Source organism: Lycorma delicatula, chromosome 1 (assembly GCF_047948215.1).
Source record: "Lycorma delicatula isolate Av1 chromosome 1, ASM4794821v1, whole genome shotgun sequence".
In the NCBI taxonomy this organism is placed as follows: domain Eukaryota; kingdom Metazoa; phylum Arthropoda; class Insecta; order Hemiptera; family Fulgoridae; genus Lycorma; species Lycorma delicatula.
The window spans coordinates 319,831,853-319,859,733 of NC_134455.1; the positions used below are offsets into that span (position 1 = coordinate 319,831,853).

The 27,881-nt window shown below is 29.6% G+C and overlaps 1 protein-coding gene across 2 annotated transcripts; it reads left to right on the top strand.

Moving 5' to 3' along the window:
• Nucleotides 1–494: 494 nt before the first annotated feature.
• LOC142318356 (uncharacterized) lies at nucleotides 495–27,866 on the top strand. 2 transcript variants are annotated; one of them, XM_075354942.1, is made up of 4 exons: nucleotides 495–664; nucleotides 6,383–6,523; nucleotides 15,996–16,043; nucleotides 27,466–27,866. In XM_075354942.1, exons 1-4 carry the CDS (start codon nucleotides 545–547, stop codon nucleotides 27,628–27,630), a joined length of 474 nt encoding a protein of 157 aa, XP_075211057.1. In that variant the 5' UTR covers nucleotides 495–544; the 3' UTR covers nucleotides 27,631–27,866. The 2 variants fall into 2 exon arrangements, with proteins under 2 accessions (XP_075211057.1, XP_075211058.1); XM_075354943.1 differs by lacking the exon at nucleotides 15,996–16,043.
• The last annotated feature ends 15 nt before the right edge of the window (nucleotides 27,867–27,881 follow it).

The following is a 27,881-nucleotide window of genomic DNA, read 5'->3' on the forward strand; positions in this document are numbered from 1 at the left end:
GATGACTGTGGAATGTAATCAGTTTGAGGGCAAGAAGATGTTCTACGATTAACCACTAATGGCTTATGGAGGAGAAGGTGTGGCTGAATCGGGGATGAATTGATATGCTGATAAGATATCCGGAGATAAGCCGTTCCATGTGATTTCTAAAATTACACTTCTGGTTCAGCAGATTAACTAGATAGCATAATTTTCCTAATAATTTCATTTATATTTAGATTACTTAAAAAGATTTTAAGGAAAATTAACATTCGTTAATGTAATGAAAATATGAAGCTGTTTGCTATATTCATTAAAACAGCAACTAATGTTGTATGAAGCTATTGAATTAAGATTAGTTGTTAAAAATAAAATATTTTAATTTAATAAAACACATCAATAATTGCTTAAAGATGTACAGCTAGCAACACACTAGATTAGATAACAGAGTTTTATTTTTTACAGCAATTATTTAAGCTAGGTAAATGCAATAAAATCTACCAGTTTAACCCATACGTAGTTCATAAAAGCAATATTATTTCCATAATACTTTATTTAGTTTGTAATGTTACTTCAAATGAAATTTTGTGCTTATGGATTGGCTGTCTTGACTTTTGTTGTTAACACTAAAAGTTTTTTTGTAATCAGAGGGGACAATACAAATTACAAATGTCCAGAAACTTATGTAAGTAATTACTTGATCGATCATTAAAAATTTTGTTAAAATTTACGAAATAAACATCTTCTAAGTATATTTAATATTTGTCTCTTTTTCAGTAGATTGCATTATTAAATTATGCAAAATATTTTTATCATCAATTTTTTATATCAAGAAATTAATAATTTTAAAAAATAAATTTTTTTTATCTTTCGTCATTTCAATATTAAATATGATTATTGTGGTTACTTAATCATGTGAACCAGTAACAATTTAGCCTTTAAAAAATTCATGTCGATGATTAAAATTACGATGATTACGATGATGAGTTAAATTACGATGAATTTGAAAACCATCAAAGAAATTTTCAAAATTATTAATTACAACAAATAAATTAAAAAAAAAAAAAATGTTGTCCCTGTCTCCGTGGCATAAGCGGCAGTGTGCGTGTACTAAGCAAAATAATCCGAGTTCAGCTTTTGGCTAGTCAGTAACTTTTATTATGATTCAAGCGTAGAGAAGCCGCTAAAGCTTGTAAGCAGAAATTGTAAGCAATATTTACAAAATTTTTAAAATCATTTTCAAACTACATTTTTAAATAATTCTTTAATTACAGTATTAAACGATTCTATTATTCTTTTCCATTATTTTTAAATTTGTTCAAAACTCTCATTTTCGGACATAATATATTTTAAAAGTTAAAAATTTATAAACCTTAACTAGTTAGTTATAGATCAGGATTATTAACTGTTCTTCTGTTGTTAATGTAATATTAAAATTATTTGTTTTAATTATATTTAATTTTGTATTATTACCAAACCCTCCTAAAAATCAATATATTCCTTTCAGTAAAATTAGTACAAACTAATTGGTAATTAATCAATTAATTTTCCTCAACGCTTTGCGGGAGGTAAATGACTGACGTTCATTCAACAGTTTGGGATTATTCTGCATCCGGATTGCATAATAATTGACTTAACCTCCTTTTTTATGCGTTCCTGCCAATAATAAATCAGGCAGTACTCCCCAACCTTGGTAGACTAGCAGGTCAAACTACCGTAATTGCTGCTTGAAGTACTACTTTGTCTTATACCATCAACCGATTTGAACAATTATATTTTAGCCGGAATTCTTAAACTAAATCTTGGAACAATTATATAAGTTCACTGTTAGGGAATTAAAATTTAAGCGTGTCCCAATGAAAAATATCAACGTTTCGGGATACATTCATATTTATTAGCGTTTACTGCACTTAAAATTAATACTAAATCAAGAATTAACATAATATCTATGTTCAAGCACGTCACAACTACGAGGATGTTTGCATAATTTAGTCAGTTGAATGTATAAGTAATCTACTCCTGCATTAAAGATGTTGGTTACAATACAAATTTTATACATACTAAAATGGTCACATATAATTCAATAACTATTAAAATAGAACGAATTACTTACTTCTAATCTTTTTTTTTGTATTTTCTATTTTATTGAATTATCCTAATTGTTGATATTAGCTTCAATATTTTCCCCTTGAATAAATTATGTAGCAAATTCAGCTTTTTGGTTCTCTGATTTGTTTTCATTTATTTAAAGTCAAATTTTAAGCAAACATTTTTACGATCTTAAAAATTGTTTAGATTTTTTAAGCTGTTTGAATTTTCCAAATTTTTCAAGATTTTTATGTTTAATTTTTTTAAATATTTATTTATTTTTTTGCTTCATTAAACTTACATTTTATGATTATTTTACCATGGAAAAACGAGTATCCTATAACTCAACACCACTGTTTATTTTGTTTTTTTTACATTATAGGAAAAAAAATAAAACTTAATTTAAAAAAAAAAAATAATTAGAAACAATTATTAAATTTATGTACATGAAATTATTCCCTTTTATCCAAAAGGCAATGAACATATTGTTCAAGATTCTACTTAACTGATGTATTTTTAATTCTTTTACAAAAAACTAGAACTAAAAACTTGTAACACAAGAGGGTGCAAATAAATCTTTATTATTATTTTTATATTAGTTATTTTTTATTTAAATTTTTATACAGCAAATTAAAATTTTTAGCATTTTTAATTAAAAATAGTTAACACAAGATAATCATTTAAGTAATATTACACTAAAGAAGATATCAAAACGGCTATTTCCATTTATTATTATCTTTTTTATTATATAATTGGAAAATATGCACTGTCGTAAAAGTGGTCCAAATTTTCATATAAGTATACCGAAAAAATAATAAAAACTAACTTTCTATGCATGTTTAATCTTTACCTCGGTTTTAAAAGGCATTCAGAAATGTTTTAAAACAGTTCACTGCTTCTGCTCAATTTTATAATTCTTTTTTTTTTTACTTCTAAAATAGAGAATATCTAATCAAAATAATTCCTGAGTTTATACTATAAATCTGCTCTATTGCAATTCACAACATCTCCCCTTTACGTAACAAATAGTAGAACTAACAATTTTATTTTAATAATTATAGTTTGGTTGAAGGCAACTTCATTAGCCTAGAATAGGTTGTACCTCTGACGCATACAGACGTACTTAAACTCTACAAGCAACTTGTATCACTTTTACTGTTTATTCATTCGGTTTGTCCTTGTTCCTGTTTTGTGTTATTTTGTTTTCTGATTTTCTTTTCCATTTTGTTGTGTTTTTTATCGTTTTGTTGTGTTTTCTAGTTTAAATTACCTTTTTTTATCTGAGTCCTCCTTTGCTCCTGAATCTGATAGGGGTTGCCTGAATCTGACCTCGATGGCTTGGTGGTGAACAGCTACTACTACTCCCCCAACACCAACATCCTTACCTTCTTGGACGATGTGGATGAAGAAGTCACCAGGAATAGATGCCGGAATAGTGGGTGAGTCTGCTGGGGCTCAGCTGCATTAACTGAAAAGGCGACAGGTAACAAGGGGAAGTATCGAGATAGGCCATAAGCTTGGCATTTGTTACGGAGGATCGTGTTAGCTTCTGTTGTAACTGGAAGCTGCTGGAGAGGGAATGTCTATCAGATCATAGCCTCATCAGGTTTTATTCATTGACAAATCAGAGGATTGACCAACTAGCGAGGTTGGTCACCTCCAAGGTAGGCTGCAGCGAGTTCTCCCGGAGGATTGAAGGCCGTCTGATCGGAGTTGGGTCTCCTTAGGAGTTTTCAGAGATAGGAGTGGACGAACCGAGGCGACGGCACGTTTATTGGTGGGGTGTGGAACTTGAGAGTTTGCACAAGCGTTGATGGACCAGGAGGAGAGCTTACCAGAATAGCAGAGGACGGGACCGTTAACGCTCTGGGGATTTACGACGGGAGTATCTAACTGCCAGGGCGACTCTTAGGTATGCCACTAAACAGGTCAAGAGGAGTTATTGGCGGGAACTGTACGACAGTATTAACGATGGGGCCGGGTGTCGACTGAGAGGTTTGGCCAGTCGCTATCGGTTCTCACAGAGAAGCAGGTGCGAACCAGTGTGAGAGCGCTGATTGGTGAAGACCTTCTGCGGGAAGAGATCGTGGTTGACTACATTCCGCTCTTTCGGGTCGAGGAGCAAGTCTGGGCAGGTAGAAGGATGAGACTACACAAGAATCCTGGCCGGATGGCATAAATGGTCGAAGTAGCCCGCATCTTAGTAGAAGAGATACAGGTGGAGGCCTCCAAGTATTTGATAACATGTTGCAACATGGTTCCTTTCCAGAGGTATTAAAGTGTCGAGATTGGTCTTTGTGAAGAAACCTGGTACGGTAAAGGGGCCCACTTCGTATAGACTCATCTGCCTTATTAATAATCTCACAAAGCTTTTTTGAGAGGCTGCTCGATGCAAGGATCCATAAGGAGATCATGGTGAACGGAATGCTGCACGCGAGGCATTATGGCTTTCGACCAGGGCGGTCGATAGTCGATACAGTCAACGCGGTGATGAAGATTGTGGATGCAGCAGCGGCGGGCATGTGGAGGATACACAGGATTCCGGTGCTGATACTCCTTGATGTTCGAAATGCCTTTATCTCCCTTAGCTGGGACTTCCTCTTCCGGTCGCTGAGGAGATGGGGTAGTATTATGTAGTAAAGCAATGAAATAAACTCCTGGAGAAAAAAATATATTCTTGAGCATCTAGTTAAATCAGAAAATATTTTTTTTCAATCTCTTCATGTCAAACTGGGATTAATAAAAATTCTGTAAAGAAATATGAAGAAGAACAGAAGTAAGCAGAAGAAAGTAGAAGAAGAACAATTTTTCTGCATAAAGTAGAAATTCAAGAATGTAATTGAAACTAAAATTAAAGAATGGAGTTTTACTGGTTTTCAAATAAGGAAACCGTGTAATTGATGAAATGTTTAGCTCTGTGTGACCGATGTAGGTCTCGTTTTTTAAGAAGTGTTTAAAGATACTTCCAAAATTTTCTGGACATCCATAAATCAAATAAAGTGACATCTATTTCTTGAATATTGTAAATAAACTAATAAATTCATTCTGAGTTACCGGATGTAATGTCACTAAAACTCCTTTTCCTGTACTCAAATCTGGATTAGTTTACTTCAAACCTTGGTGCACCGTGATGAATACGGTGAATGTTTCTATCAAGGTTTCATTACTGAAAACTGATGCAAAGGCAAATGGAGTGTTAATATGTTAGCTGATTACTGTTGGACTTTAATTTGAGATGTAATTGAGGTTACCTACAAAAGGAGAGCATCTGGTGAGACGTTTTAATGTATGTACTCGTATATGACATCACTTAAATGAGTTATCCTAACCTTTGTAGATATTTATATTAAGTTCTTTAGATATTTAATGTATCATTTCTACTAAACAGAGGGTGATGAAAGATTCTGTTTATAGATCTGTAATCTACATAAACAAGAAAGAGAATGATAATAAACTTAGAGAAAATTAAAAAAGATTTTATTCTCTATATGACTGATATTTTTTAATCCCCATCATATATGGAAGTGGTTGTTAACATTAGAATAGAAATCTGGATTTAAATTTTATTTAAGTAGTTCTTAAGTATTTCTCTTTTCTAAATAATTTTCATAACAGTTTATAATAAGTCGCTCTTTGCCAAACAAATGGACATTTGCAGACGAATATATATTTCAGCATTATATTACTCGTATTCTAATTTTTATATTAAGGTACCTAAACTGTTGTATGTTAAACTCCTTAATAAATATTTGCATTACACGAAATTGTTTTAAATTTCACAAACCGTAGCAAAATTTCTAACTTCTACTTCTTTAGTCACATGTAAGTTCTTTAGTCACATATTTTACACTTCAGTTCATATAAAGATCATGGTTGAAAAATAAGACAGTTTTATATATTTTATTTTATTTTTATATTTTAATTTGTACCACTTATACTTAACACATTTTTTAGAGAATAATACGTATTGCATGTATAACAATAGACATGTGTGTTCACTTGATGCAATAATTGTTAAGCGGAAATAAATTCTTATATCACATAATAAGAATATAAAACACAATAATAATATACACAAAATAAGAATATATCATATAATCATAATAAGAGCAAATGAGGTTATCATCTATTCTCTGTAGTAACATAACTGTGATTTATATTTTGTTTTATAATACTTGTATTTAAAAAAATACAATAAAATTTTCTGCTGCTGTATAAATCAATTGAGATGTCAGTTTATAAATTTATATTTTTTTCTTTCATTTATTTAGCGTGATTTATATTAAAATTGTATATGTTATATCATTTCCAATAGTTTGCTTATGATACTGCTGACTTCGAGATACTTTCCGAAGATGATGATCCAATGGTTAAGAAGGCATTTGAAGAGATGTTTCCAATATTGATTAGCAAAACAAATGGAAAAAATATGACATTAATACTTACTGTAGCTGAGGTAAGTACAGTACTATGTATTTTAGTAATTTATTTTTATTATACATGTATTAATTAAGTTAAAAAACTTTTCCACTACATTTAACCCCTTCTTTAATTGTCATTAAAATAGTTACTTTGTGTTATCTACAATAATGTGTTCAGAAAATTATAAAATTTTATTATTTAATTTAGATAATTTTAACTTATAATCGTAGTAAGGTTAAATGTTTAATGTAACATATCAAATTTTTTAACACTAACTAAAATCTTGTATTAGTTGTAAAAGAATAGTCTGATTAAGAAAGAAAAGCATTTATTTTAATTATAACTATCTTAAAAAAATTATAAAAAATCATAATAGATTATCAACTCTATATTAATAATTATTACTTTATTATAAAAAAAATTATTCAAAAAGTAAAAATCATATGATTTAAATTTACAGAAGAGAACAATATAATTTCTTTCCTATTTTAATACATGCAGTTTTCAAAATTTATAAGTTTGGACTAATATGTTTGGATGTTATCTTTTATTACCCATAATATAGAAATAATTTTTTTTGTGAGAGTCTTAATACTCACTATACTGTCAGAGTCTACAGTTGAGAAAATAAGTAGTTTTTTAGTATACGACTCAAACTAAATTATTAGACGATTCGAAGTGTTTGAAGGAATTCGTTATCAGTGGGAAACTATAAGTCATCAGTTCACTTCCAATGTTCTTTTTCCAAATTACATCCACAGTGAAAATTCAAATTAAAAAAATTAAATTAGTTAAATTTTATGTGTCTAATAATTCATTTGTAGCACGAGAGAAAAAATCTCCCTTTTGTTACTATACAGAGATAAAGTTAGAAAATTATAATAACTTCCTGAAAATAGCTTCATCACATCATCTCAATAATACCAAATCATTCTGCTTATATTTTATGACATATTCATGATTTTACATAAATTTATTAATTAATGTTATCATCATATATTAAGTAAGTTACTATTTCAATGGAAAATAATATCCTTTTCCGAATAATCAATAATTATTCAATGACCTTCAAATTGACTTGCATAAAGTTTTGGAGTAGATTTTGTAATAATTCTCAAAAAAAAAAGAATATTTTCCTACAAAATCTTGTTTTATTAAGGAAAAAAAATTTAAGAATGAAATTTGTAATGAATTTAATTTTACACAGAAAAGTTAGAGGAAAGCATTTTTGTCGTTAATATAAACTGTGTATATAGGGCAGATGAATTATAGTCAATTCTTAATATACATTTTATAGAACAAAGAAATTTAAATTTTAACAAACCATTCGCAAGTTTAATATAAAATGAGTAGCGAAATTACTTTGAGTACTACGTACAAAAATAGTACTCAACCTGTATTTTATATGTTAATTACTTTCTCCATGAGGTTTGTTAGACACGAACGATTAAATAACAGAAATGAATTAAACAGAATTAATTTTATTTTATTTCCTCTTGCAAATCCATACGAATGCAGAATATACAATTTTGAACAATTTTAAACAGCTTTACCAGTACACCAACTACCAAAAAGAAATATGCAACGTTTACTAAAATGTCAACCTCTATGAATCATGAGATATTACCGATGGTGAGGAGGCTTGAGTGCAGATTGATACAGAGTAGCTGAATCGAAGGTGTAACCATATCAGAGAGGTATCTGTTGCGAGCCAGATTAAAAAATGATACCTGAAAGAAGAGAGCAGCTCTTTCAGTAGTTTTTCAGGGCATAGATTAGAAGGACTTAAACAACCATATCATCACTCAATCTTCTGAGTACTGCGCAGCAGAAAGCAATCGAAAACCACCAATTTTTTTTTTAAAGAAAAAAAGCATTCATGTAACAAAGCATTCATGTTTCAGCATTTTCATGTAACAAAGATGGAGACGCCTTCCTTGGTAAAATATTACCATATTACATTATAAGAAGAATAAAAAATAAAATTTTACGAGTCGGAGAGTGGAATGTTAGGAATCTAAAAAGAGTGGGTAGGTTAGAAAATTTAAAGAGGAAAGTGGATATGTTAAATGTAAATGTTGAAGGAATTAGCAAGGTTTGGTGGGAACAGGAAAATAATTTTGGTCAGGTGATTTTAAATTAATAATTAACTCAACGTCAAAAAAACGGCAGGCATGAGTAGGTTCCATAATGAACAAGAAGATAAGGAAGTATTTCAAGAAGATTAGCGATAGAATCATTGGAATAAGGAGACAATCAAAACCTAAGCTGACAAATATCATTAACATGTATATGCTTACAAGTGTCCATGAGGATAATGAGGTACAGTGTGTTTACGAAGAAATTGACGAAGCAGTTTAACACATAAAAGGGGATGAAAATCTAATAATAGTTGGAGATTGGAATGCAAGCATCGGAAAAGGCAGGGAAGGAAATATTATGGGTCACTACAACACAGGGTGGGCAAAAGGAATGAAAGAGGGGACCGACTTATTGAGTTTTGCACGAAGTATAATTTAGTAATTGTCAAACCCATTTGAAAAATCATAATAGAAGAATATACACATGGAAAAAGCCAGCATTACCACATGGTAATGCTAGATATGGTATCAGATAGTTTATATTATTGTTAAGCGGAGATTTAGAAATCAACTTGTCGATTGCAAAGCTTGTACAGGAGCTGACATTGACCATAATTACCATAATAGTGATAATGAAATGTAGATTGGAGTTTAAAAACTTGAAGAATAGCTGTCAGATGAATCGGTGGAATTTAGAAAAACTTGAGGAAGAAGAGGTAAAGAAGATTTTTGAGTAAAATTAGATGGTAAAAAATATGAAAGAATGGAAAAATGTTAAAAAGGAGATTCTTAAATAAGCAGAAGCAAACTTAGGTGGAATAAAGAGAACTGGTAGAAAAATATTGGATATCAGAGGATATATTGCAGCTGATGGATGAACGTAGGAAGTATAATAATACTACAGATGAAGAAGTTAAAAGGAACTAGCGACAATTAAGAAATACTATAAACAGCAAGTACAAATTAGCGAAAGAAGAGTCGATTAAAGAGAAGTGTTCAGAAGTGGAAAGAGAAATGATTATTGGTAAAACAGACAGAGCATACAGAAAAATTAAGGAGAATTTTGTGGTACATAAGTTAAAATCTAGCAATGTGTTGATAAAGATGTTACACCGATTTATAATACAAAAGAAAGGTCGATATTTGGGTGGAATATAATGAAGAGTTATCTGAAGAAAATAAATTAGAAACTGGTGTTATAGTGGAAGAAGAAAAATTTGAAAGGATGAAAAGGGAGATACAATATTGAGACTTGAATTTAATCTAGCATTACAAGATTAAAATGGCAGAAAGGCTCCTAGGATAGACGGGATACCTGCAGCCTTACTGCTCAGTGCTGGTGAGGAAGCGATCCATAGATTATACAAACTGGTGTGTAATATTTACACCAAAGTGTGAGTTCCAATTGGCTTCAAAAAGAGTGTTGTCAAGATACCGCAGAAAGCAGAAGCAGATAAATGCAGAGAATACAGAACAAACAGCTTAACTACTCACACATCAAAAATCTTAACTAGACTTCTGTACAGAAAGGAATTAAAAGGAGAGTGGAAGAAGTTTAGAAGACCAATTAAGGAAAAGTATATGTACAATGGAAACAATTTTATCACTCAGATTAATAGTAGAAGGAAAACTAAAGGAAACCAAACCAACATACTTGACATTTATATACTTAGACATTTTAAAAGATCTAGGATTCAAGAATAGAGATAGAAGAACAATTGCTTACATTTCCAGGAACCAAACTGCAACAGTAATAATGGAAGAGGTTAAAAATACCATAATAAAAAAAGGAGTCTGTCAAGGATATTCCCTATTCCCGTTACCTTTTACTCTTTATATAGAACTAGCAGTTAATGATGTTAAAGAACAACTTAGATCCGGAGTAACAGTACAAGGAGAAAAGAAAAGATGCTATGATTTGCTGATACAGTAATTCTAGGGGAAATTAAAAATAGATTTAGAAGAAACAATGAATGGCATGGATGAAATCCTAAGCAAAAACTACCCTTGAAAATAAACAACAAAACAAAAGTAGTGAAATGTAGTAGAAATAATGTTCATGGACCACTGAATATAAAAACTGGAAGAGAAAAGATTATGGAGGTAGAAGAATTTTGTTATTTGGGAAGTAAAATTATTAATTATAGGCGAAGGAGAGATACAAAATGCCAAATAGCACAGGCGAAGCGAGCTGTCAGTGAAAAATATAATTTGTTTACATTAAAAATTAATTTAAACATTAGGAAAACATTTTTGAAAGTATATATTTGGAGTGTATGGAAGTGAAACTTGGATGATTGGAGTACCTGAGAAAAAAAGATTAGAAGCATTTGAAATGTGGTGCTACAGGAAAATGTTAAAAATCAAATGTGTGGATAAAGTGACAAATGAAGAGGTGTTGCGGAAAACTGTTGAAGAAAGAAGCATTTGGAAAAATCTAGATAAAAGAAGATACAGAATTATAGGCCACATATTAAGGTAGAGTGACAGATAGAAGGGAAAAATTGTGCAAGCTGGCAACGTTTGGAATATGTAAAACAGATTGTTAGGGATGTAGGATATAGGGAGTATACCGGAATGAAACGACTGGCACTAGATAGGAAACCTTGGAGAGCTGCATAAAACCAGTCAAATGACTGAAGACAAAAAACGTGTGCAAAGAAATATATATAATTTTTTTTTTTTTAATTGGTTTATTCTACAGCGTCAAAGAAATTAATTTCATTTTTATTTATTTTCGCCTGACAGTGAATTCATTGATATAGTAATTAGTCTGTTACTCGTATTTTTTATTGTGATTCGTATTTGTGATCCGAGATAAACTGGTGTTAGTTTACTGAATAGTTTATACTTCATTATAAAGTGTAATTTACTTTGATGTAGTCACAGAATACAGAAAATAGGAACTGGCATTCGTTATACATTCAAATTTTACTCATCGTTATAAAAATATTCCATCTGAGTAAGCCACCCTGGGAAATTAAGTACATGCAGCATTTAATATAAAAAAATGTAAGAATGAGGTTTCATTTCTTAAAAACAGTCAGGTATTCCAAGAAACTAATCTTCGTTAAGAAACCTAACTTTTATCAGTAAAATACGTTAGATGAATTCCAAGAGGTTACTGCAGCACAGATTGGACGTATGCTGGGTGTTTCACAATAATCATTATTACTTTCGTTACATTCAGTTTCAAGCATCTCTTCGCAAAAAAATGTAGAACACCTTATACACAGTTAGCCGTACATTCACAATCAAAACATTCAGTGTGAGCACTAGCAGATGCATTTCTATACGTGCATGCATTATTCCTGCTACGCATATATCCGTAGAAGTACAACAGATTTTCTATCTCAGTAGTGGGGGTCAGCGTATTACTGTACCGTAACTGCGCTAACTCGATACCGTACGTTAGCGCATCAGAAACGTTTATGTTTTGTTACTGAGCAATTCGTTCTTAGTTAAATTGAATCAGTTTAATCTGGTGGAATTTTAAATTCTTGACTGATCTTTTTTCACTTTGGAAAGAGGATAGATTTATAATAAATATTTTTATTCTTTAAAGAAGTTATTATATTCAGTTGATATTGATTACACAATTATGTTGTATTTTATAATTAAATAATAAGGTATTGTAGTCTCATTTTAAATTATTACTTTTTGACAATTATTTATATTGTTTATAATCAATTGTACGTTTCATAAATATTTTTAACTTTATTATTATTCTTATAAATAAAAACGTTAAATATACTATGTATTATTTCATTTTGTAATAAAAAAAACATTATAGTTAATTTACTTGATTGTTAGAATTATTTTAAAAACTTTAGGAAGAATTTACTTAAAAAATTAAATTTCAGGTCGTCAACAAGTCATGTGATAGGTGAAACCACATGAAAGTTAACTCTAAATTAACGGAACTGATAAAAAATAAAATAAAAAATTCAAAATCAATTATTGATATACGGAATAAATTGAAGCACATAAATTTAACACAAATTTTATTCATTCTTTTTTCAAAAACGAAGAAATATATTATTTTTATGTAATTAAAATATAATAAAATTAGTTAACATAAATTGCTAACATGAACAATTAAGAAATTTACGAATACGCTCTACCACTTGCGAGGGAGTGCTCAGCAAGGAAATCCTGCGCATTTCCGTCTCCCGTACGCACCATGCGTTAGCGTATAATGGTGTATTTTCGGTCTTTTAAAAGTTTTATATATCAAGACAGATATAAATTTGATAAATATAATACATTAATTAAAACAAAAAAGAAAATAATGCCGCACTGAGGGTTAATACACCGATGAAAGGCCAGCACTGAATTTTTTAACCGAATTAAAAATTCATTTCTGCAAAAATAACTTTTTTATTAAAAAAAGCTACAAACCTTTATAAAAAGGTAGCTTAATTGTTTTATCTATATATTTAAAAACAAAAAAAAAAACAAAAACAATTTTTGAAAATTTCTAAACATTTCGTAATTATCTACATATTATTAATTTGTTACGTATTTTATTAAAATTCATCTTAAATAGCCTCTTTGATATCTCTAATTAAGAGATACAATATCTAGTCTCAAAAATACTTTCCATGTTTTGTTTTAAATTTGTAGAAAAATTTAATATTAACGTTATGAATTAAATACAAACGAATTCTTGTTGAAATAAAATAGCAAACGGAGAGGCTTAAAAATCATTTTCCCAAAAAAATTAATAGCTGTTAATTTATTTTTTTTTTTTTTTTTGTTCACCTTAATTTATCCCGTCCCCTGGAGCCGGAACAGTATCTAATCATAACTCAGCTCCGGGAGGTGAATTCACCTCATACTACCTCGGCAGAATACAAGGTCCCGCCAACGTTGCCGGGATTCAGTCTTGCAGTGCATGCCACGTCTCTAATGAGAAGACCCTAAAAGGGTCTGCTCACCCGGATTCCAGTCTTAATTCCCTGCCTCTAATGAGGAACCTCCAGGGGATCACCCACTGGGACTACGGTCTTACATTTCCTCCCCCAGAGATGCTGCAAAGGAATCCCCATCCAATCATTGATGGCGGGTCACCAGAGCCTTCCAAACCTCCCGGACGGAATTGTTCCCCACAGACACCAATCAGCACTGAGCAGGCGCCACATCTTCATGTTACAGGTGAAGCCTTGTATCCCCTACCCCCGGATTCATGTTCATGCAACCGACAGGAAGGACACCGAGCCTCTCGCCGGCAGTCCTGCCGTAGATGACCGGGCAGGTGAAACAGTGGCCATTACAATCTGGTCCGGTACACGAATTGGCTGTGTGGCCTGGTTCCCAGCAGCGAAAATATAGGTCGTGAAATGAACATCTTATAACCCTACAAGCCACCTATTCAATACGGATATGGTTATCAACCAATAATTTATCAGCAAGGATGGTCGGCACACCTGCGTCGCAACATAGGCCAGTCGGCGTGGACAAAACTTCGATCGATACTGACTTCCCCGTGATTTTCCGAAAAATTTATGTTGTTAGGATCTTACATGATAAGTATTGAAAACTTGGTAAAAAATATATGTATAAATATTTATGACTTTCCGACAGATTATATTTGTCGCATCAACGCTGGTAAATTTATTAAACTAATGATAGTTTAGCAATAACCCTAGCAAGAAATTTTCCATTTATTTTTTAATAATATGTAATATTAATTGTTAAGTGCATTCTGAGATAGCAAATGCCGTAATGTTTTTTCGACACAAGAGATCAAAATGACTGCTGTCTTTTTGAAGGAATTTAAGCCGAACAAAAGTTGAAATAATTTCATAAGAATCTATATACTTTTTTAGAGCACAGGATAAAAATAATCACGTTTCTTTTTTATAGCATTTTAAACCTACAATTTCTAACTCCAGCAGCAGCAAAAATCAAATATTTTTGTGCGAGTTAAACGACGATTAAATCATGATTTAGCATGATTTATCGCTCAACAGTGGTAAAGAGACGAATTTAAATTGACAATTTTCAACTTTAGACTATAATTTAATTCGAATTGGTAGTTATACTACTTCTCATTATTACTGTATAAGTTTATGTTACGCTCCACTTTTAATCGTCTGATGTTGCTGCCAGTAGTTTATATACTGAACATTTTTTTAATTCGATGTTATACTACACACAATCAGTTTCCTACCATTGATAACTTTCCTTGTCATAAATGTGCTTATGGTATTGTAAATATAAGAGTAATAATTGAGATCAGTTCATTAATAAAATTACTATATTTAAAAAAAGAGTAAGTAAAACAGTAAATAATAAGTGTTTACTGTTGTAAATTATGGATTTAGAACAAACAAATCTTCATGTTATTCGATCTTGTTTTAACCACTTATATGTTAAATGTTACTAATCACAGTACTTTTTGTTTTCAGTAGTTTTAAATTGGTAACAGAAACCATTGAAATGTAAATCAAAGTATTTTGCCAATGGTATCTTGGATATAAAGGATTACCTAACATACTAACATACGCACTTACATGCGTACATACTATACGTTGGACTAATAGATGATTTATATCTCGCTGGTTTCTATATGTCATCATTCTAGAGACCTACTGAATGCAGCAATCTACATTCAATCCGATTAGTAATATCTTAATCTAGCTTACGATACAAAACAAGTTACTCGTGTATTATTATGGTTGAAGAAGAAACGTTTTATATGCTTGAAGAAATACTTTATGTTATATTGAAAAGCATGAATAACTTAGTCATCTATTCTACATTTTGGAAGCCGAATTCGCGCCGATAGGCGCCAGTTCACTGTTCCAGTTCTTATTATGGCGGTAATATTATAAAAATACCTGTGCTGTAATCGGAAAGTATCAATTATGCTTCTTCTGAAAGAATTATTATTCACTATAGTATCAACTTTTAAGGTAAACAACGCAACAGTATCACTTGCATGCCGGAATATTACCTGTGGTGGGATAAGTATGTATTGTGTTATACTAGTCAGCTCAGTAAAGAGAGATATCGGAAAGTAATTTACTATTTCTTTTTAAAAGCAAATCTGAGAACGGAAGTTTATTGATTCTAAGCCGTTATGGAAAGGAGGTATAATCTCTTGGTATTAGAATGTTGCAACTATGTAAAGCAAAAATATTTTTTGTTTTACAAAATATCATCTTAAAAAACTAATTAATATTTAGGTTAATACAGTATTTCTTAACTATTTTTTAAACCGTTAAAAAATGGAATAATAAATATTATGAGCAGATTGTATATTTCTAAATTTTTTTTAATTTCTGTACAATTTTATTACTGCAATCAGAAGCCAATTTTAAAATTAAATTTATACCATTTTTTTTTTTTTTTTTTATTTGTGGGTAAAATTCAAATAACACTGAAATTTCTTTTGTTTTTTTTTTTTTTGTTTTTCAGACATCAATATCGTATCCAACATACACACAACTGGTAATGTTTTTATCGGTAATTAAGACCCATTTTTTTATTAGAATTAATTTTTCGTTTTAAACTAGTGTTTGTTTATTCTTATTTACATATCAGTTGAAGAAAACTGTTAGATAAAGCTTTCTCAGTCATCAGAGGTGCTGGATCCGAGTTCCTGTGGGTTTGTACTTATTACATTAATCTTTCCATGGCTCCTCTATTTTTTCCGTCTCAGAAATATCTTAATGGGTTTTTTAATGTCTCTCTGCGAGAACGTTTCCCGGATTTGAGAAAAATTGCGATTAGGGTCCAACCTTTCTATTTATCATTCCAATTCCGAATTTAGGTCGCTTGTTGAAATATATTTTCGGTTTTGAAGAAACGATTATAGTAACAGTCAACATTATAGTTAAAGTCAATAAAATTGTAAGTTACTGATGAAAATCGTGCCTTTAACGAGTCTCGATAACTATTCAGAAAATCAAAGAAATAACTTGATTTTCCATTGATGGAACTGTAGTTACAAAAGCATCAAAATTCGATTATATAAAACATTTGTTTGTAAAATCATGTTGCTTACGAGATAAAATATTTTCTGTATTATATTACATTATATTACGAGATACAGGTACTCGTGTATATTTGTATATATACGATAGAATATTTCTCCTTAACTCGTTAAATTAAAAATTTTCATATAACCATACTATTTCCAACCATCTTTACTAGAGTTTAATCATATCACTTTTTATACGTTTTGTACTTAAAAGATGAAATCTTTTGCCTGTATATAAATAGATCTACTAAAATTCTACAATTTTAGCACATACCAAAGCTATGCAATTGTTACAGGACTTGACTACTGAGTTACATACATCTAGTCAAAACCACATGTAGTGGTAAAAGTTTCCTTTTACCTCTTCAGGAAGCGTTCATGTAGATGGATTTTGAAGCTATTACTATTTTTATCAGTTCTGTAACTCTCTAGCACAAAAATGTGACTCGGACATATTCATTAAATAGCCCCATTTATAACATCAGTTAAAACACAAAATCTACTTCATATTATTTTATAAATCATACTATTACTTCAGCTAACATCTGTGATGCACATATGTAAAATACCTATCAGACTATACCTTATTTGATAACAATATTAGGCGAGCCTCTGCTATGTAACTCATAAAGAGTTAACCTTCGAGAGTTAAATCAGGAACATAATGATGGAAGGATTTTCAAAATTTCTCCTCCAACCACCAAATGACTACTAACTTACCATCATAATAAAGGTTTAATACTGGTAAATAAACATTTTGAAAATGACTTTTAGCTTCAAAAAAAGGTACAAAACATATTTTAGATAGAGGCTGATCTTTAGTCTCTAAACCTTCTTTTTCCACAATAGCACCTTAGTTACTATTGTATCATTAATATTATTATTACCAATTGAGATATTTTATTTTATAGGAACCATCTTTTTAGTAAGTGTATGTTTTTAAAAAAAATACTCCTGCCTTTGAAATTTACAGATTTCCTTCATCCCAGTAGGTTCTCAGACTTCCATACCTGTCAACTAATTGAATGTAAATATTGAGACATCTAAATTAAGTTTTTCAAAGTTTTTTATACTTTCAAGTTAAACTGGAGCACTTTTACTCCAATTTTACACCAGAATTTTTAATCCAGAATTGCAAATTACCAGTGATCTTTCCCTTTCTAAACTCCATAAGAACCAGCAAACATCTAAAACTGGTACTCTTTTCTGTCAACCTATTTATTGTTTTATCCATTACATCAGTAACAGAAATTTAATAAACTAATATTTTCCAATAATCTATATTATCATAATCTATCCAACCACAAGCTTCTAGCTCCTTATTTGCTCAATAAAAAAATAATAAAAGTATTTTTGATGATAAATTAAAAAAATATATATATGTATGGTTTTATGAGCAACTTATTTTTGCAATCGATCGCCAAAAGAACTGGAATCATGAGTAAAATTTTTGGTTAAGAGTTACTTGTTAAGAGACCATCCAAAGATAGTCCACCCCCAAGTACAATGTTAATAATATGAATCACCTCTCATGACACAAACTACGCGATTAGTTAACAAAAACAAAGATAACAGATAACAAATGATAAAGTAAGATAAAGACAGGTAACAATACAGTCACAACCATTAAAATCAACCAAATAAAGTCACACATATTAAATTCAGATAAAAATAATAGTCACAAAACATTAAAAATACAGAATACTAAGCAAAGAATCACACCGTTGATTCAGTTGTCCCCTGGCTTCAAGATATGACAAATACTAGTCTTAAACTAACATTAACATAACATCCACTGTATCATCCCATGGGTCATGCACTTCAATGTTCATCCATGCCCTCAAAGATTAGCGAGGTGCAGTACATGTAGCGTTTTCAGTCGTCTTACATTCTTGCCCTTGCCAAGTAGATTCAGCGCTAGATAATTCACATGCATATCCCGGTTTCATAAATATTCCCAATCGGTCCTCCGTATCTTCTCATGTGGCACCCAAAGGTACCCGTTCACCTCATTGTTCCTACTGAACCATGAAGGACTTGATACCATTTCGAGCACCTTGTCTTGAAACTGTTGGATGATTTCAATATTACTATTACAAGTAGTCTCCCAAATTTTTGCACCGTACCTCCATATTGGTTTCAGGAAAATCCTATACAGAAACAATCTATTCGTGAAGTATACGTGTAAACATTCATGAAAGTTTAGCATTAAGTTGTCTGCTCTCCCCTCTAACTTGATTCTTCAAGTTCGACGAAATAGAAATAACTCTAAATACCATACCTTGTCCACGTCAGGGATGAGAGTATTGTCTAATTGAACCAGCAGGCTATTGCTCCTCCTCATGATAAATATCACCTGATATTATTTTATCACCATCTACAAAATCGCTGTGTTGTCTGCGAAGCACAAAACTTTGACAACTTCTAGTACTGGGAAGGTCTGCAGGGTATAACATAAAATTTTATGCAACAAAACCCTGAGGGACTCCTCATTGACTGTCTATGCAGACAGATAATTCCTGATTGTATTTGACTTGAGAAAACTGTTCATTTAAGATGCAGCCTTGATTTCAATCTAAAAGAGAGACAGAAAGCCAAACTTTATTGAATGCTTTTTAAACGTCTGGGAAGATTGCCAAACAGTATTCCTTTCTTTCTAGGCACCCACTCATTACACTAATAATTCTATGGGCCTGCCCAATGAATGAATGATCCCCTATAAAGCCAAACTGGTGATCAGGAATAACGTTACCCTTCTAAGACTGGCCATAGTCTTTGAAGGAACAGTCTTTCAAAGACCTTTGAAGCAAGGTTATTGGCCTGTATGAATAAATATGATTTGGGGGCTTATTCGGCTTCAAAACGTGATATCTTCCATTCCAAGGGGAACATGTGGTTTGAAGTATTTGAATGAACACATGGATTATATAAAGCAATCTCAAAGACGGTAACAAATTAAATACTTTACCGGTCACCAGACCATATCCTGCGGCCTTACTCAGGCACAAAAAATATACACTAACTTATGAAAAACAGATAAATAATATATAAGCTGTTGAATTGCAGATGTTTTGATTTACAAGAAGGTTTTGTTAAGTTGAAGCTCTTAATTAACAAAATTATACTGATATATTTAAACAATGTTTGAACATTTTTTCTCAAAATATGGTCTACATTAGGAAAAATCTTAGTCATTATTATTAAACATGATTTATTATTATTATTTAAAATTTTTATCCACGTCTCCCTCATTGGCTTTTAGCTCACCTTTAATTATAAACCATAACACATTGAGTTATTTGTATTATTTTTTCAAGGTATTGAAAAGAAAAAAAAATTAAAATGCTTCCAAGAGGATTTGACACTTTCCTCAAAAAATCCTCTGCTTTTTGATCCAAAGCACTTCCATTAAAAAATATTTTAATGCTGCGATATTCAAAAATGAGATTTCGAATATCAATCGAAATGGATTTTAATTTCAGTTATAAAAAAAAATCTTGTGAAGAAATGTACAGGCCAACTTGGCATTGAAGGAGCTTTAGCCACCAATCCACAATTACTCATATTTTAATGTTGTGATATTCAAATTGTTCCCTTTAAACATACAAATAGTGTTGCTGATGTGATGGGGGCTTCTTAAATTTCAAAGGTTTTCTAATACCATTTAGTTAAAATTAAAAACTGGTATGTTTTGACAGTTTATCTCTTTAAAACAGTCTTAATTTGTACACCAGTAAAATTTTATATAGGAACATTTTAACCTTTTTCTTTTGTCAGAATCTTAGGCTTAATTTACGATAAACATTTCAATTCTTTGATATTCAAATTTTTTTTTCAACCTATGCAATTTAGGATACGAAACCCTTATTTATATCAGTAATGTCAAGAGTCCCTTACCAGCCCAAATCATCAGTTTTGCTACCTAAATTAATCGTTTCAGTTTTCATTTAGTGAAAATAAATACTTCAATCTTACTTGCAATTCATTCTTAAACATGCATTTTTAATGTTATGTTTTTGAAATCAAAATTGTTTTGATCCTTTTAAAAATCTTAACAATTTTAAAATTCCGATAACCTTGGATATTAACATAGAATTAGCATTAAATATACATAGAATTAACATTAAATGTAATGATGTACAATAAAACATTTATTTCCATAAACACTGTTCTTTCATGTATAAAGATTTTAATGAAACAAGCCCATCATGGGCTTATTTGTATTATTATTGCATCATTATTGATACCTTAAGGTAAGATTGATATTCCTCCTTATAAATAACAAAGAATGATTAGAAAAAAGAAAAACAGTTATAACTTATATAGAAAATTTGTACAATATTATTGAGTAAGTTTAAGGATTCAGAAGTAGATCATCAATAGATACAATAAGGGTGTGAAATATCTAGTAACACACTGGAACCATGTTCTGTGATTAACATGGGGAAAAATATAAATGTTTATAATATTTTAAAACTAGTTCCAAACATACATGGACAAAAATAATAATAATAATTGATGCCAGATATTTTAATGTAGGTGCCGTTCCACCACAGATCCTTTATTTTTCATAGACCTTCTCAATTAAAAAAAAAAAAAAAAATCCTTAAATTCCACAAAAAAAATCATTTTTTTTCGAGATACCAGCTTAGGTTATTGAACCAAACACATTGTATCTTCGGGAAGAAGAATGAAATTTGATACATTCTCAGATATTCTGTTCTTTAAGATTTCCTAGCATTCCAGCTCTCTCTTTTAAAAGAAAATTTAACAGTGCAGTATTTAAATTATATCTTTTAAAATTTTACTGTAAGTTTAGTTAAAGAAAATAAAAATACTACAGTATTAAAGAGTTTGCAGACCCTTTGCGAATATATAGTCAAGCTTCTAAGGTACATTAAAATAAATCTAAATATTGCAGTATTTGGAATTTTTTACCTAAAAGCTTTCTATACTAATGAAAACTAATAACTAAAGTAGTATTGAAGAAGTTCAACTTTCTACTATCTCCTAAGTTCCACGTAGGTAGCTAATATTTAAATGTCAAAATTTAATATTTTAAATTCTGTGATAACTATAAGACCTATTGCTTTGAATTAACAAACATACATTTTGCAATATTAGGAATATAGAATGCGATTGTATAGTTCAGGATCTCGTGATTTCATGGGCCTTCTAGTCAATTAAAAAAATTTAAATATTCAGTGTTAAACATTTCTATTTTAAAAATAATTCTAATTTCACGTAAAATTGAAACCCCATTTTAATGGAATTTCCAAATCTTTTTTCTCATAGCATTTAGCATCCCTAGCTCCTCTTGTTTAACAAAATTGGAATAAAGTCTCTGTTTAATCAAATCTTTAAAAAGGTCTTGTATTTTTGGGTTCGATGAAAGTATTAATGGTATAATGAAGTTCCTCTTCTATTACTCTAATACAATTTAACCTCCTACACCCATAAAAGTGAATAAAATAGTGCACTTTTATACATTTTCCCTCTATCAGTCTCAATTACCCATAAATAAAAATTAAAATATTGTAATTTTGTAACAGGATTTTTCGTCCTTCTAGGACAATTAAGAAAATCAAACTCAATTTGTAGTTAATGAACTTCAGAATCCTTTTTTCTGTGATAGGGCCTCAAAAAATTGTCTAAGGCCACTTAATCCGGTACAGTTGGGAATTTTGAGCCCATTATTATACAAGTACCTTAGATCACTTAACAAATAAAAAAAAAACAATTTAATTCCCGAACATTTGAACTGAATATTCTAAATTTCCTAGATCCAGTGATAATAAAAAATATATTTAAGTTTTGAGGTTAGGGCTCTCCTTAGCTCCTAGGGTCTTTTAATGTATGAAAATTTTACGGATCACGTAATTAGCATAAAGATATTACTTGGAAAAGTTATTATTAAAATATGTATCTACTAAATAAAGTTTTCAGTACATATTCTTCTCAGCACAGTCTTTTCACGTCTCAATGATAAAAACAAACTGCTCCAAACTAGTCCATTCTTATACTACTTTACACCATTTATATTAGAATAGCTTTGCTCATATTATGACAAACGTAGTATTTTTTTTGTTGATAAAATTGCATAAAAGGATGTTTCAAGATTTTAAATTTGGCGTACTAGCTCCTACAGTTTATAAAATTCATGAAAATTAAAAAAAAATTGATTGAAGAAGCTGTTGAATAAAATTTTGTCTAAGAAACCATTTTGCCTGTTAATACGTAACTCTCCAAACAAATAAATAATTGAAAAGATACTGTTTATAAGTACACCAACTATGTTAAAAGCCACTACAGATAAATATATCACAAGAATAGAAATATATACTTTTAAAAAAGAAGTAGCCTATTATTCATTAAGATTATTCTACTATTTACTATCTGTAAAATAATTTTTTAGTAGATTTGTGTTTATTAAATAAATAAATAAATTATATTGAATAATAAAGTAATTAATGCGTAATAAAATTACTTAATATAGATATATAAAGATTATACTTTTAAGTTTATACTTAAAATTGTTTATTTATAATAATAATCAATATGTAAAAGAGCAAGACAAAAATAATTAAATTGTAATAATTTATGCGTTTATAGATAATTTTATATTAATTTAAAGAATGAAAAGTTTACTTTCAAATTATTATCTTTTTTTAACTAAAATATTTTTTTTAAAACCGGTGTAATCATCAACATCCAACCTACTGTGATGATATTATTTAAACAGTAACGTTCTTTTCCTTTATGTATATTGCAATTTGTTCAACTAGTAAAGAATAAGCAACCCCGCCCCCGACGAAGGCCTAATAAGGTGAGAATGATATGACATGTAAATGAGGTGTAGCCTTGCATAGACTTAGACCAAACATTCCCGAGACTTGTGGTAAAGTTTAACCCCAACCGCCAAAGTACACCGGCATCCACTGTCTAGTATTCAAATACGTATAAAAGCAACGACTTTTACTGAGATTTGAACCTCAAAACCTTCGAATACAAAATTCAGCCGATAAATAATTGATATGCGACGAGTTAACCACTAGACCAGCCCGGTTGGCTTAAGTGTACCGGATACTGCTGTGTGTTTCGAAAGACGCTCACAAATGAGTGATTGCATTCTGATTGAGAAGAGACAGATTACACGCACGAGCGTTGTAATCTAAATTCATCTAGCCAGAATTTCTTACTAATTAGTATATTAAAAAAAAACTGAGATATAAAATAACATTAAAGCATAAATCATATATTTGTGCATGGCTGCACAAATATCCTGTAGAATTTCCTTAAGAAAGACAACTATTTAAACCTTTCTGTCATTCGTATTTTCTAGTAAAATAAATTTGAGATTAGGAGACACTGGCGACGTTGGAGGTGCCTGTGGTGTTGGTATCCTCTGACTTTATTGCTGTTTTACTGTGAGTTTTATTGTAAATGTTCGGTTGTTGTGTGAATGAATATATGTTTTTAAGTCGAGCAGTGCTTATTTAACACAAGCATTACTGCTGATACTATAATATTAATATCTAAATACTATAATAACATGTTACTAATAGAACTTAAGTTTGGTTACACAACAGATTTTGAAAATATTTTGAAAGTTAGTTGTAAGATTATGAAATATGATATTGTATACTTTTTTTTGAAAATGCCTATAGTTGAAAAAACTCCTAACCTCCATATATTACTTATCACTATATCACTTCCAACAAAGAACGAATTAGAATATGTAACTATTATATCAAAAATTAAATATTTATTGAAATCTGAAAAGTCAAAAATAATTGTATTAAATGATAATTATAATAATAATAAGTATAATAAATATTTTTGTTCGTTTGAATTAATAACACATGAAAATATAGAGTGTGAATAAGATATTATTAATAATGGTAAAATAAATGACTGTAAATATTTAACGTTAAAAGTAAATTAAAATTTAGTTAAAAGGATATCAGAATTACAGTAATTTTTGGCAATACTGCCACATAAAGAAAAATGTATAATTGAAAATGTAAAGAAACTAACTAAAAAAGGAATATATTTCATAAATGTAAATGGTAGTAAAGTTTTGTGTAAGGATAGCCCATTATGAGCAAAACTTACGAGCATCCAAAATTTTTAGATATAAATGAATTAAATTTTGATTAGGCGCAGCAAACAGAGTTATGAATTAATTTAATGACTTTTTTCTCTTTTTTTGGTTAACCTCCGGGATCGCCGTTAGATGTTGCTTCAGAGGGTGAGATGAACGATTTGTAGCGTTGATGAAAATGCTATGCCTGACTGGGATTCGAACCCAGGACCTCCGGATGAAAGATCGAGATGCTATCACTCGGGCCACAGAGGCCAGCAATTAATCACTTGAAATTAGAGAAGATTAACTTAAATAATTTGTCAATTATTAAAAGACATAGTATTATAAGAGGTGAAATATCTATTTAGATAACATAAAATTTATACTTATACCACGAGCGCCTGGGTATCAGTTAATTCCCGGAAATCATTTTCAGGAATATCTCGTAGCTGCAGCCTTTGACATTAAGAATATAGTTTTAATTTAGTATTCTTTCACATGGTCGTTCGTTAACACGTACAATGAATGTATAATGTATAAGATGAATGTTAAACATAATTAGCAAGCATACTGATTGTCAATAATTAATTAATTATTAATAATTCATAATAGAGTGTAAATCTCATTCTTTGTATATTTTATGTGTATAATAAATTAAAAGTCTTTTTTTAAAAAGACAACTTGCTAAGTTCACAACTTATATATATATATGTGTATATATATATATATATATATATATATACATCCTTGATATCGATTCTTATAAAATGGTGAAATCTAAATGGAAATTGCTCAGTTTTCCTTGTCCTTACTCTAAACCGTAAGAATCTTTTTAAGACAATAACATTTTTGGGTATTGAAACATTCAAATCTTATTTGCAAAATTCTATATTTAGAAATAAGTTTAAAACATAGCATTAAAGACCTTCTTTACTCAATACTAAATAGCAATACATCCTTTACGTTAATGAAGGGATTCAAATATAATTATACTCGAATTGTTCTGTTCTTCCTATTTTTAGAGTAATATGAATATCCCTAGCAAAAAAAAATAATAAAATTAAAGAGGTTTGGGTCCTCTTTGATATTTTCCTTTCAAGCACTATTTAATTAATACTTTTTTTTTAAGTATTGAGATACTGAAAGCTTTTCTTTAAATATAAGTAAATTCTAGGACCATTAAAATCTTAATGGTGTAGAAGAAATTCGTCATGTTTTGCTTTCCAATTCTTCAATTTTTAGCCCCATTTAATTAATGTTTCTTCAAAGAATTTGTTTAGTTTTCTTTTAGAGAAAACTAACACAGTATTGAGGGGTTTCAATCGATCTTTTTCAAAAAAAAAGTTTTTATTTTCAGAATATATAACTTTGCAATATTAGCGGAAAAGAGATTTGTAATTTCAAAGCAGTTTCCATTTTTTTCTAATCAGAGAAAGGAATCTTTAGTAATTCATTAATGAAGCTGAATTTTTGTTTCATTAAAAAAAAAATATATAAAAAATAAAACTTTTAAAATACGTAATAAAAATGAAAACACTTATAAATAAAAAAATACTCTTGTTCTCCACGTTCATTATCAGTGTTGTGCGTTATAAAATATAGTAAATTTTTTCATATTACTTTTATACCAAAATCATCTTTAGAATGATATGCAGATGTAGCAGAATATGCTGAACAAACCGAATAATATAATTTATGATTGGGATCAGTTTTAAAAAAAAAAACACATTTCTGACCAGAAAAAAGAAAAATACACCGTAAAATTTTATTAATTCTTTAATTTAGTCTCAAAATTTTAAAGTATTTAAAGGAAAAATAATGAAAGTACATGTGAAAATTTGTGATATTTTAAAACTGAAGGTGATTTTTGCCAGTTGTAATGTTATATTTTACTGTTATTTTTAATAATCTTGATAATAAGGTACATAACTTGGAAATTCAGTCTTTAAAGTGAAAAGATGAAGTCAAATAACTTTTTGGAAGGAGAAATTTGGATGCCAAAATGTTCCTGTGTAATTAAATAAATATTTTCCGGTAAAATCTTCAGTTACATGAAGAAATAAATCGTAATTTTGAGAAAATAACTTGGCCACATCTGAAACACAAAATATGTGAATTTTGCACTGTAGATTAGAAGTAATTTGTATTGTATAAAATAAGCATTTTGTATTAAAGGAAAAAAGAATTCTTTTAAAATAAACGAGCACTTCGATTTATTACATTTTATTTGCTAGAATTTAATTTTGTCTCTTTAGATTTAAAAATATTACTTTTTAAAAATTCGATTTTTTATGTTTTAACTTCAATAATTTGTTTTTGTTTGTTTTTTAATAAAACTAACTTTTAGGAATTATTTATCCTTCTTTCACATTTCTTTTAAATATTCATTTGATAATTTTACACCAGCTAATATTACACAAAATGACTAAAAGAAAAAATGCTTTGAAATTGATTTAAATAAGAACACAAGAGAAACAATTATGTATTGCTTGAAAAAAAAGATTATGTAGAATCATTATTTTTTGTTTTCAACAAACATATTTAGCTAAGTAGGAAACAATATTTGTTGCAGTATGCCTTACAGCTTTACAAAACAGAATATTTTACTCATATTTTCAAGGTAAAAATCTGTGAAAGATAGTATGTAGAAAGATGAAGTTATAATAGAACGTAACCAGAAAATATGAATAAAGTTATTTCATCATTGCGTGTTAACTACCTCTATGTAGTTTTAGTAAATTTACTGATTAAATGAAAATATATAAATTATATGATAACTTAGAACGAGATCTTTTGATATTATAATTATTATTTTACAGAGTGACGGCAAATTAGGTGAATGTTGTTATAGATATAATGCAGAATTTTGGAACGACAACGAGTTTTCAAGACCGTATTGTAAGATAGCCCCAGAAAAAGACCCCGAAACTACCATATACAAATATTTTCTATTACATTTCAAGGAATATCATTATCATAAGTAATTTCTAAAATATGAACAACTTAGTAATAAAAGTTTAGCTTCCATAAATTTATCGTGTGATATATATGTTCTGCTAAATTTTAACAGATTATTTTTTTACAGTGAGTAAAATGTAATAATAAAGAAAATGACAATGATGTAATAATAAAAGTTGCAATAAATATGTTCTTTAAAACTACATTTTATTATCTGCAATATTAAAAATTATATTTCATTATAAAATAAAACGAAATTATAGCATTTAAAAAATTT

Bases quoted from the DNA above. Each gene is read 5' to 3' on its own strand.
- LOC142318356 (XM_075354942.1), top strand. From the start codon at position 545: ATGTTACTTCAAATGAAATTTTGTGCTTATGGATTGGCTGTCTTGACT. The intron at 665-6,382 runs GTAAGTAATTAC...CATTTCCAATAG, and splicing joins ACAAATGTCCAGAAACTTAT to TTTGCTTATGATACTGCTGA. The intron at 16,044-27,465 runs GTAATTAAGACC...ATTATTTTACAG, and splicing joins AACTGGTAATGTTTTTATCG to AGTGACGGCAAATTAGGTGA.